Source organism: Ceratotherium simum, chromosome 31 (genome assembly GCF_057802395.1).
Source record: "Ceratotherium simum simum isolate JZ-2026a chromosome 31, ASM5780239v1, whole genome shotgun sequence".
NCBI lineage: Eukaryota > Metazoa > Chordata > Mammalia > Perissodactyla > Rhinocerotidae > Ceratotherium > Ceratotherium simum.
The window spans coordinates 18,852,115-18,864,442 of record NC_141930.1 but is presented as its reverse complement, the minus strand read 5'-3'; the positions used below and the strand labels follow the sequence as shown (position 1 = coordinate 18,864,442).

Genomic DNA, 12,328 nt, shown 5'->3' with positions numbered 1-12,328 from the left:
CTTCATCCCTGTTGTAGCTTGTATTATACTCCGTTCCTTTTATGGTTGAACAATATTCCATTGTATGGATATACCACATTTTGTTTCTCTATTCACCAGTTGATGGACATTTGAGTTGCTTCCACTTTTTGGCTATTATGAATAATGTTAAGAACATTCATGTACAAGTTTCTGTGTGGATATATGTCTTCATTTCTCTTGATTATATACACAGGAGTGGGTCACATTGTCACTCTATTTTTAACTTTCTGAGGAACTGCTAAACTGTTTATAACACTATTTTTAACTTAGTATTTTGCTTTGTAATTTAATTTTGAAGTCCATTACTTTTAAGCTTTTTGAGTGTCTCTTTTCCTAAGTCTCTAATTGCTATTTTCTTTGTTCTCTGACTTCTATTTGCCCCTAGATTTAAGTCTCTTACTCTCCTGTAAATAATATCTGTTCTCTTTTGCAGAAAGATAACCTCCAAGTTCTATATATTTATCTCTGTTTCCTTCTCCTTATATATCTATTGTAGTTTTCTTTCTTTGATCAATTTAGTGTCTGTATCATCCCTCTTGGCTCATGACAAATTTAAGAAAACTTTATCACCAAAGGTGGTGTTCCTTAAAGCTCCTTTTTGGTTTCATGGTGAAGGGGCATCTGTAGTACACATTTCAATAGTAAGTCCACCATATCTACTCCCTCTTTTCCTTCCCCCCCAAAAAACCCCACAGTACTATACATATAACATTAGTAATGGTTCTGCTGACCTGGTATAGACAAGCATTTAACAAGAGAAAGATTTTGCTATCCAAGAGTACCTCTATTTGTTTCCTTTATTTCGCTTATAAGATATAAAAATTTGTGATATGAATACTAGAAAAAAGACAGAAACAGCATGTACTGAAATAAAAAATGATGGCTCTATATTTTTCAACATAATTAAATGATTTTCAACTTAAAAGATAAAAACCCACAATCTTATTGTGTATTTAGCATTTAAAAAATGTCTGCCAACCAGCAGTTATATGCTGAGATAATGAATACAATTATCAGTTATATGATGAGATAATGAATTCATTTGAGCAATCTTAAAAATAAAATGATCAAGCCTGGCTCACCAGTCATTTAAGCCAGGTGGTTTGTTTCTGTATTACTGTTTTCTGCGCCTTGTGTGTTGAAGACATTCAGGGACCCATCTACTAAATTGGAGTGGGGAGCAGAAGCGGAAGTGCTCTTAGGGCATGGCGTGGGATAGTCAAGCTGGCCAGAGAAGAGAGGGACATTTGGATCCAGGCTCATGTCTTGGTGCTTCTGGTTTCCATGGTACAGAGTCAGGGGCAGTTGATGAGGATTATACAGCAGAGAAGAGAGCAGGGATGAAATTGCCTCTGATTCTCTAGGCAAGAGACAGATAGCACCTGGTTCCAAAGAGAATGGAACCCAGGAGTATGGAGACCTGGCTATTATTTTTATAGCAAATTTTTTATTTTGAGATAAATGTAGATTCACATTACAAGAATTAATACAGAGAAATCCTGTGTACCCGTTACCCACTTTCCACCAATGGTAACATCTTGCAAAACTATAGTACAATATCACCATCAGGCTACTGACATTGATACAGGCAAGATACAGAACCTTCCGATCCCCACAAGGACCCCTCGTGATGCCTTTGTAGCCACATCTACTTTCTTCCCACCTCCAACTCTCCTTAACCCCCAGCAATCACTAACCTGTTCTCTGTTTCTATAATTTTATCACTTCAAGAACATTATACAAATGAAATCATACAGTATATATCTATTTGGGATTGGTTTTTCAATCAGCATAATTCTCTGGAGAGTCATTCAGGTTGTTGAGTTTCCCTAGTTTGCTCTTTTTTATTGCTGAGTGGTTTTCCACGGTGTGCATGTACTAATTTGTTTAACCTTTTGCCCACTGAAGGATATCTGGATTGTTTCCAGTTTTTGGCTATTATAAATAAAGCTGCTATAAACATTTGTGTACAGGTTTTTGAGAAAACTTAAGTTTTAATTTCTCTGGGATAAATGGCAAGAGTACAATTACTGGGTCATATGGTAGTTGCATGTTTAGTTTTAAAAGAAACTGTTAACTGTTTTCAAGAGTAGCTCTATCATTTTACATTCCCACCAGAAATGTATGAGTGATCCAGTTTTTCCACATCCTCTCCAGCGTTTGGTGGTGGTCTCTCTCTCTGCCTCCCTCTCCCCCCTCCCATTTATATATGTAGGATTAATTTTAGCCATTCTGATAGATGTATAGTGGTAGCTCATTGTGGTTTTAGTTTGAATTGACCTAATGGCATCTTTGTGTGCTTTTCTGCCATCTGTATACTCTTTGGTGAAATGTCTCTTTATGTCTTTTGCCCTTTCCTAATTGGATCGCATGCTTCTTTATTGCAAGTTTTGAGTTTATGTACTCCAAATATGAGTCCTTTATCGGATATGTGGTTTGCGTATATTTTCTCCCAGTTTGTAGTTTGTCTTTTTCATCCTCTTAACAGGGTCTTCCACACAGCAAGCGTTTTTAATTTTGATTAAGTTTGATAACATCCAATTTATCAACTTTTCCTTTTATGGAAAGTCTTTTGGTGTCGAGTCTGAGGATTCTGCCCAGCTTTAGATCCTGAAGATTTTTTTCCTATGTTTTTTTCTAAAAGTTTTATAATTTTTCATTTTACATTTAAGTCTGTGATCTATTTTGAATTAATTTTTGTATAAGGTATGAGTCCTAGGTCGGGGTTCATTTTTTTGCCTATGGAAGTCTACTTGCTCCAGCATCATTTTGAAAAGTCTATCTTTCCCCCATCGAATTTCTTTTGCACTTTTGTTGAAAATCAGCTGGGCATATTTGTGTAGGTCTAATTCAGGGCCCTCACTTCTGTTCCATTTATCTATCTCTTCACCAACACCACACATTTTTGATTACTGTAGCATTATAATATGTCTTGAAATTGGGTAGAATGAATCTCTTTCAAAATAGTTTTAGCTCTTCTAGTTCCTTTGCCTTTTTATACAAATTTTAAAATAATCTTACCTATATCTACAAAAAGTCTTGCTGGAATTTTTATAGGAATTACATTAAACCTGTATATCAATTTGGGGAGAATTGACATCTTTACTATATCTAGTCCTTCAATCCATGAATACAGTATGTCTTTCCATTTATTTAGATTTTGTTTGATTTATTTCACTAGTGTTTTGTAGTTTTCAGCATATAAGTCCTGTATGTACATGTTTTGTTAGATTTAGTCCTAAGTATTTCATTTTTTTTTGTAATTATAAATGGCATTGTATTTTTAATTTCAGCATCCACCTGTTCATTGCTAGTATAGGGAAATACAATAGATTTTTGTATGTTTATCTTGTATCCTGTGATCTCACTGAATTCACTCATTCTATGAATTTTTCTGTAGATTCCTTGGGATTTTCTATGTAGACAATCATGTCACCTACAAATAGAATGATTTTATTTATTCCTTTCTAATCTGTATGCCTTTTATTTCCTTTTCTTGCCTTGCACTGACTAGAACTTTCAGCCCTATGTTAATTAAGAGTGGTGAGAGCGGATCTTTACCTGTATTTAGTCATTTACCATTAAGTATAATGTTTGCTGTAGGATTTTTGTAGATGTTCTATATAAAGTTGAGGAAGTTCCCCTCTATTCCTATTTTTCTGAGAGGTTTTGTCATGAATCTGTTGTTGAATTTTACCAAATGCTTTTTCTGTGTCAATTGATAAGATTATTTGATTTTTTCTTCTTTAGCCTGTTCTTATGGTAGATTACATTGATTAACTTTCAAACACTGAACCAGGCTTGCATCCCTGAAGTTAACCCCGGTTGGTCATGGTGTTAATTATTTTTATAGATTTCTAAATTCTATTTGTTATTTTATATATATATATATATATATATATATATATATATTTTTTTTTTGGTGAGGAAGAGTGGCCCTGAGCTAACATCTGTTGCCAATCTTCCTCTTTTAGCTTGAGGAAGATTGTTGCTGAGCTAACGTGTGTGCCAATCTTCCTCTATTTTGTATGTGGGATGCCACCACAGCATGGCTTGACGATCCAAACCTGCGAACCCCAGGGTGCTGAAGTGGAGCACTTGAACTTAATCACTAGGCCACTGGGCTGGCCCTTATTTATTAATATTTTGTTAAGGATTCGTGAATCTATTTTCATGAGGGATATTGTTTTAGCTTTCTTTTTTCCTACTGTATTTATTTGATTTTGGTATCAGGGTAGTACTAGATTCATAAAATGAATTGGAAGTGTTCTCTCTTCTATTTTATGAAAGAGATTGTGTAGTATTGGTGTTAATTTTTCTTTAAACATTTGGTAGAATTCTTCAGTGAAACCATCTGAGTCTGGAGATTTCGTTTTTTTTTTTTAATTTTAAAATCATGAATTCAGGGTCCTTAATAGTAATATCCAAATTATCTGTTTCATAATAGATTAGTTGTGGTAGTTTGTGTTTTTCAATTCATTGATCTATTTTGTCTAAGTTGTCACATTTATTATGTATACAGTTATTCATAGTATTCTTTTATTATCTTTTCAATATCTGCAGGGTCTGTGGTGATATTCCCCTTTTTATTTCTGACATTGTTAATTTGTATCTTCTGTCTTTTTTCTTTGTCTCTCCTTTCAAGAACTTTGTTAATTTCATTGATTTTTTTTCAAGACTCAGCTCTTTGTTTCATTAATTTCGCTAATGATGTTCTGTTTTCAATTGCATTGATTTCTGCTCTTATCTATATTACTTCCTTTCTTCTGCATGCTTTGATTTTATTTTCTACTCTTTTTCTAAGTTCTTGAACTGAGAGCTTAGATTAGTGTTTTGAGACTTTCTCTCTTTTCTAATGTATGCATTTAGTGCTATAAATTTCCCTCTCAGCATTGTTTTAGCTGTGCACCACAAATTTTGATATGTTGTATTTTTGTTTTCATTCAGTTCGATGTATATTTTTTTATTTCTCTTGAGATTTTGTCTTTGACCCATGGATAATTTAGAAGCATGTGAATTTCCAGGTGTTTGGAGGTTTTCCTGTTATCTTTCTGCTATCGATATCTGGTTTGATTTTATTGTGGTCAGAGAACACAGTCTGTATGATTTCAGTTCTTTTAAATTTGTGAGGTCTATTTTCTGGCCCAGAATGTGGTAAATCTTGGCATATGTTGCATAGGAACTTGAAAAGAATGTGTATTCTATTGTTGTTGGGTGGAGTGATCTATAAATATTGTTAGATCCTATTGATTGCTGGTGGTGTTGTGTTCTTTCATAATCTTGCTGATTTTCTTTCTAATGATTCTCTTTACATCGGTTATTTAAAAATACTAAATTGCTGATACTAGTAATAAGAGTTGATTTTATTAAGTGCTTATTATATGCCAGCCACTCTATTAAGTCTTTTACATCATTTAATCCTCCCTATAACCCAATGTGTCACATATTATTATTACTGAGGTTCAGAGAGGTTAAACAACTTCTCTACCAAAATCACACAGCTAGTAAATGGCAGAGCTGGCATTCCAACCCAGGGTTGTCTAACTACTAAATGTGTGCACATAATCTCTATGCAATCTACTATTCTATCAGGATCTCAGAAGGGCTTGATATATTTTCTTTCAGTTCTCGTTTGAGTAAGGATGCAAACATTATAGCAGTGGCTGTGGGGAAAGTCCCACGAAGGTATGTTAGACAGCCTCTAAGGTGGTCCCCAATGAGTCCCACCTCTTGGTACCCATGCTCTTGTGTAATGCCCTCCCCTTTAATATGGTCTGGACCTAGCGGTCACTTCTAATGGACGGAATATGGTAAAAGTGATGGGATGTCACTCTGAGATTGGATTACAAAGACACTGTGGTTTCCATCTTGGGTCTGCTCTCTCTCACTCTCTCCCTCATCTGCTCTGAGGGAAGCCAGGTGCTGTGTTGCGAGCTGCCCTATGGAGAGGCCCACGTGGCGAGGAACTGATGTCTCTGGCTCACAGCCACTGAGCACCTGAGGCTGCCAACAGCCTTGTGAGTGAGCTCAGCAGATCCTCCCCCCACCAAGTCTCAAGATGACTGAAGCTCCAGCTGCTACCTTCACTGTAGCCTGAGGCAGAGGCTCCTGCTAAGCTGCACCTGAATTGCTGACCCACAGAAACTATCAGGTAAGAAATGTTTGTGGTTTTAAGGTGTTGAGTTTGGGGAAAAGCACCCAAGAAAGAGAGAAAGCAAAGGTAAGAAGCCAAACTTTTGGCTTCTGACACCAGCCTCTTCCCTTGGGTTTAAAACTCCAGGGAAACAAGAGATGGCAGAAACCACTGACAGATGGGGGTAAAAAAATGTAAGAAAAGAGGACCTCTGTCTTGTTCAGCATGTCTCTCTGAGAGGACACTGCCTCACGTAAACCTCACATGCCAAGAAGGGGCAAATGCAGAGGGGACAATCGGCCGCGTGGCATGTATCAGCCAAGAGAGGGCTAGACATAGCATCCTAGAGTCTCCCGGGAGGCAGAGACAGAGCCCAGAGGTTCCCTGGTGCCCCCAGAGGTGGCATGGAAATTAGACAAGTTAAGAGCCTGGGCACTGGTTATGGGATTTCTGTGGTGGAAGGGAGTTGACCCCTGGAAGGGACACTGCCTAGACCCCCTCTTGGACCAGCCACTCCTGCCTTCTTTGGAACACTGAGGATTTAACAAGGGAAGGAGTGTGTAAAAGATAATGTTCCAGTGCTTGGCAGGTTTAAGGTTATTTAAATCTTTGAAATCCCCATTCTCCCTGCTCCCACCACCACCGAGTAATGGGAGCTTTAAAGCAAGGTAAGGACATTCCTTACAAGCCCGCAATGTGTAAATGTTGACCCACTCCAGTCATTGCTACCACGTGGCTGTCACATTTTGGCAGCCCCATTGCTTCCACAAGGACACTGGGACAAGTGACTCTTAGGCCACCTTTTTTTGATTTCTGGTTGCTACCCTGACTCCGGTGGGAAACGTAAGTGATAAAACGGAGGTGCAAGTGACAGCCATAAACAGCGAGAGTGAGAGAGGTGTGGAAAGGGCAGCAGAAGCACAGAAATGTCTAGACTCATCTGTACGCTTGAAGATGGCCTGGTGGAGGAGGGAGGAGGGAGAAGCCTTTTCTCTTTCATCTTTGGTGAGATGGAACCTAAATCTTAATTGATGTTTCTTGGTCTCGCTCCAAAATCAACTACCCTCAATTGACTCTCATCATGCATACCTCTTCCTTTTTCTGTGGTTACACACTGTCTCCTCTTCCTTGGAAATTTAGCTTGGGTTATAGGGCTGCCATATATGGCTGTACAGATTGTGTACTGCAAAAATCCAGCTGGTACTGCTCATATCCTATGAGATGATTTGACAAGTCATCTCCCAGAAATCTTTCTACATCATTACCACTGGATTCTCATTATTCCCATTCACAACAAATATTTGAAAATTTATTAAGTGCCAGGTGTTGTTCTAGGTGCTGAGGATTTGTCAATGAACAAGATAGAGTCTCTGCCCTTGGCGTTGGTAGGAAAAGACAGACAATAATCACATGAACAAATAAAGTAAGTTTAGGTATTAGGTATTAGTAATATTAGGTATTATTATAACAAATAAAGAAGAAGTTGCATATGTGGGGGTGAGGTAAAATGTTTGGGAGATACATTCTTATGTCTTTCAATAATACACAAGACCATAGTCTATAAACAATAGATGTTCCGTACTTAACCATTGTTTCCCCTTTTCTTTTTGAAGCTTGAGACAGCAGATATGTTGTATGTATACAAGGATATTTAATACAAGGTGATAGAATTAATTTCTTATTAGCTTTTGTATTTGTCCTACCAGGATAAAATGGTATTTTAAGAGAATATAAATTGCTCAATACACTGAGTGGGAATAGTTTGAAAATTTTGTTACACAATATTTATAAAATTAAGGATACTTTCGTGGGTTTGGGAGTGGCAGAGAGGCAGATTTTGCAAATTTAGTACATTGTTGACATTTGTGAGGGATATTTTCCAAAACTAGGAGAGTCCTCAAAACCACAAACCTCAGTAGGGCGTGTAATTTCCCCAAAAGACATGGTGAAATATAACTGAAATATTTAAATATCTTTGTAACCCCAATGGTTTTCTATAAGTAAAGGTCTAAAGAAATTTGTAGGGTTATTTTCTGGCCTAGAATCTTCATTTCCTTAGGGGTGGTTTTCTCTTAAGAGTTTTTTTTTTTTTTTTTTTTGGTGAGGAAGATTGTGCCTGACCTAACATCTGTTGCCAATCTTCCTCTTTTTGCTTGAGGAAGGTTGTCCCTGAGCTAACATCTGTGCCAGGCTTCCTCTATTTTGTATGTGGGATGCTGCCACAGCATGGCTTGATGAGTGGTGTGTATGTCTGCGCCTGGGATCTGAACCCTCGAACCCGGGCTGCTGAAATGGAGTATGTGAACTTAACCACTATGCCACCAGGCCGGCCCCTTAAGAGTCTTTAAAAAAAAAAAAACAAGTAAGATGTCAAGGTTAAAAAAAACAAACAAACAATGAAAGTCACTGCATTCTTGACAATGAAATAGAAAAATATCAGAACATAGTAAGATGTTGGCCCATGAGGTTGGCCCACTCTTGGGATAGAACCCACTCGATACACTAGCCTCGGATTTATGATTTAAATGAAGCCTTCAGAAACCGAGAAATCATTATGAGTCATCAACCGTTAGAATCACTGAAAAATATTGAAACTGAGAATGTTAAATCCACAGATGCTAAAAGTCTTTGGTATTTAAATTATAGATCCATAGCAGGAGGGGAAAATGCAATCACTTGCTCATCTCTTTATTGTTATAGCATATGTGAGGTCATTTGGATGGAGAAGACAAGTGATGTAGAATTTTCCAAGCTGAATATCCTATGAGAAACTGCTCTAGAACACCATAAATTGGATTTTTAGCTTTTTGCCATATATCAGCTACTGTGGTTGGTTCCTAATTTGTCAGGTTCTTTGTCTGTAATGAGGTTTGGTAATTCCAACCTCCAAGGGCAGAGGTGAGGATAGACTGAGCCAGGCTTATGACAGGTCCTCCTAAACATGAAAGTGACCCACAAAAATCAAGATGTTATTATCATTCAGTCAGGTATTGCTGAATACCTGGCTTCAAGTCTCCAGTTTTGTTCCTTGAGCAGAATAAAAACACATGGGAAGCACTGATTAGTTGAAATGGACATTGTGTAAAGGGTTTCACTCACTTCTTTTACAAACCACTGACAAAAGGCAGGACCAATCCATTCTCTTGCATGAATACCACAGTCTATCCAGACAGCTCTTTTGTAAGCTCGTGATCTTCTGCCCAGCTGAAAACAAGAGTATTCATAGTAACCAACTCAGGCTTTTATTTTTAGATTTCACTAACCAGCATAATTTAATAAAAGTTTCAGCACCATTCTTCACTATAATTTGGTTCATTAGGTAACCCATAAAAAAGACAAAGAGATTTCCTGTCTATTTCAGAAGTCCAGGCTTGTGTATGCAGAAACAATAAATTTATTGCACTAATTACAAGTCAAAGAACTAGAAAATACATAAGGAAAAGGGCAATCCCTTAAGTAGGTTTGCTTTTCCATTTTAATATAATATGTGACTGTTAAGTAAAATGCTAAATTCCCCTCCCTCCCTCCCTTCTTTTCTCCTCCTCCCTCTCTCCACCACTTAAAGAAATAGCTATGTTTTATAGGCAGACAAAGTCAAATTTCATTACAACACAAAATGGAAAAACAAAACAACTTGATTTGCAGAATCAAGTGACAGATTTTTTTTCTTTACAATCCTATTATAGCAATAGCACTTACAGGGGGATTCTAACCCAGTAATCAATAGGTAGCATTTGACATTATATTCATAGGGCATCTAGTTTTCATTCATTCATTAATTCACTCAACTAATACTTTAGGAAATCCTTTTCAATGTCAGACATTGTGCTCAGCACTGGAGATTCAAAGACGAAAAGGAATTTATATGTTAGTGGGGAGGGCAGACATGCGAGCAATCAATCATTATGATGTGACTATGCCTAAGTTACTTTGGGAACATGGGGATGCTATGTCTAATTTTCCTGGGGAATAAAAGAAGGCTTCTCAGAAGAAGGGCACTTGAATAGTTGAGCAAGACTTGAGGCTTGCCTGGCAGACAAGTTAGAAGACGGCATCTCAAGCTTGGAAGAGAATCTGAGCCCACCATATCTGAGGAACTGTTTCTGGGGTTTGAAGAAAGAATGGCAGATAACGCTGGACACAGAGGCAGAGGACACGTGAAATTCCTGGATGCCACGTAACAGAGAGAAGGATTCGTCCTGTATTCCATGGGAGGTGTGTGTATGTGTGCGCGCGTGAGAGAGCAAGAGCGTGCTCACACTGACAGCAGTGTGGAGATGGATTAGAGGATGAAAGGGTAGAGGACGGGGCCTGGAAAGGAAGTTCAGTACTGAGCCTGTGGCAGTAGTTCAGGGAGAATCGATCCAGAGGTAAGTTAGGGCAACAGCAGTGAGGACAAGAGAAGTGGCTGGGGCAGAGGCAAAGATATTTACAAGAAACAATTTTCAGGGGCCAGCCCGGTGGCCCGGGGTTCGCCGGTTCAGATCCCGGGTGCGCACCGACGCACCGCTTGTCAAGCCATGCTGTGGCTGCGTCCCATATAAAGTAGAGGAAGATGGGCATGGATGTTAGCCCAGGGCCAGTCTTCCTCAGCAAAAAAAGAGGAGGATTGGCAGATGTTAGCTCAGGACTGATCTTCCTCACACACACACAAAAAAACCCCACAATTTTCAGTTCTTGGTGACAGATTTAAAATAAGTGGTTAAAATAAGAGAGAGGAACTTAGGATGATGCTCATGTTTCTCGACTAGGAGCATAGTGGTGCCAAGCTGAGTCTTAAGGTGCTTTTTTGAATCTCGAGATGAGAATGTCAAGTAGGCAATGACATATGAATTTATAGCTAGAGAGTAGACTCCACTAAACAGAAAAGTCTGGAAAGATTATTGAAACTATGGGGTGGATGTGCCCATCCAGAGAGGGTTGGTAGAGCGAGAGTACACCTGAGGATAGAATCCTGGGATTACCAGACCCTAAGGAAAGGGCAAGGGGAGGGGAGCCAGTGAATGAGACGAGAGAGAATGGTCAGAGAGACAAAGAGGAGAACCAACTAGGAGTCATTGTTGATCTTGGCAAGAGACGTTTTAGAGGAATTGTGGGGGCAAAGGCCAGTGAGTCTGAAAGGGAGGTGAGGAAGTAATAGGTAAATCTTTTTAGATGTTTGGCTGAGAAGGAATGGAGAGCCCCAGGTCAGCAGCTAGAAGAGAATTCAGGGTCAAGGGCTGGGAATGACGCATAACTTCTTACACATTTATGTACTTTTGCGTTGGTTCATCTAAAGTAGCACCAAATCACAAATAATTTTGAAGCCCATTATTTTTTAAGTGCATCAATAACTATGAATGTGTTAGAAATAGTATTCTCTGGAATACTCAATAGCAAAAATTAAATATGGCTGAAAAACCTAAGGGAAAAGATTTTTCTTAAATTATCAGATGATGTTAAATATGAAACACTATGAAAGGCCATTTCATTTCTTTTCCTCATAAGTCAAAGTTGGAGAAGATGAATGTTTAGTAAATATTTATTAAGTTAATAATTTCTTATTTTTACCTTTAAAACAAAAAGAGATCTTCCCTCGTATGATTTTCCAATAGAGAACATGTGAATGAGGCCTGAATGAGTTTTATTCAGATGATGCATCCAATTTTGAATCTAAAAGCAAATAAACAAAAACCATATCAGACTCTCACAACTATAGAGCTTTTAGAGAACAAAAAGACAACAGTGGGTCTCAGAACTCAAAGAGCATTTACAGAGTCTAAAAGTGAACAAAAACCAATTTAGTATTTTTAATTTTCTTCAGGATACTTAAAATTATATTTTCTGCCTTGCAAATAGTAGCTTTATGTCTTATATTGTTCCCTTTTTAAAGCATACCTTCTACTACCATTTATCATTAATGTCTTGATAGCAGAGATTTACAGAAAATTAATCAACGTGTTCTGGGTTCTTTTTGAAAATCAAAATTTATTTCCAAGTATTTAAGAGGAAAGAAATAAATCAGCTTCAGGAAAACCATCCAAACTACTTGAAAGTGTTTATTAAAGTCCCACATATTGTAATTTGCCACTGAACAGAAGACGCTAAGGAAAAGGCATTATCTTTTGCATTTAAAAGTTATTCTACCAAGCTACACATCGGAGGGCACACTCTGAAAAATTTCCCCAGTAATAG

The 12,328-nt window shown here is 37.8% G+C and overlaps 1 protein-coding gene across 1 annotated transcript in view; it reads right to left on the bottom strand.

The window, feature by feature from the left end:
- The window catches only part of CPA6 (carboxypeptidase A6), a 270,901-nt gene that overhangs the window by 57,241 nt on the left and 201,332 nt on the right, over positions 1-12,328 (bottom strand). The window contains exons 5-6 of the mRNA XM_004436260.2: positions 11,705-11,806; positions 9,254-9,358 (exon numbers count right to left, since the gene is read on the bottom strand). Coding sequence (XP_004436317.1) covers positions 9,254-9,358; positions 11,705-11,806 — 207 coding nt within the window. The remainder of the gene's footprint in view (positions 1-9,253; positions 9,359-11,704; positions 11,807-12,328) is intronic.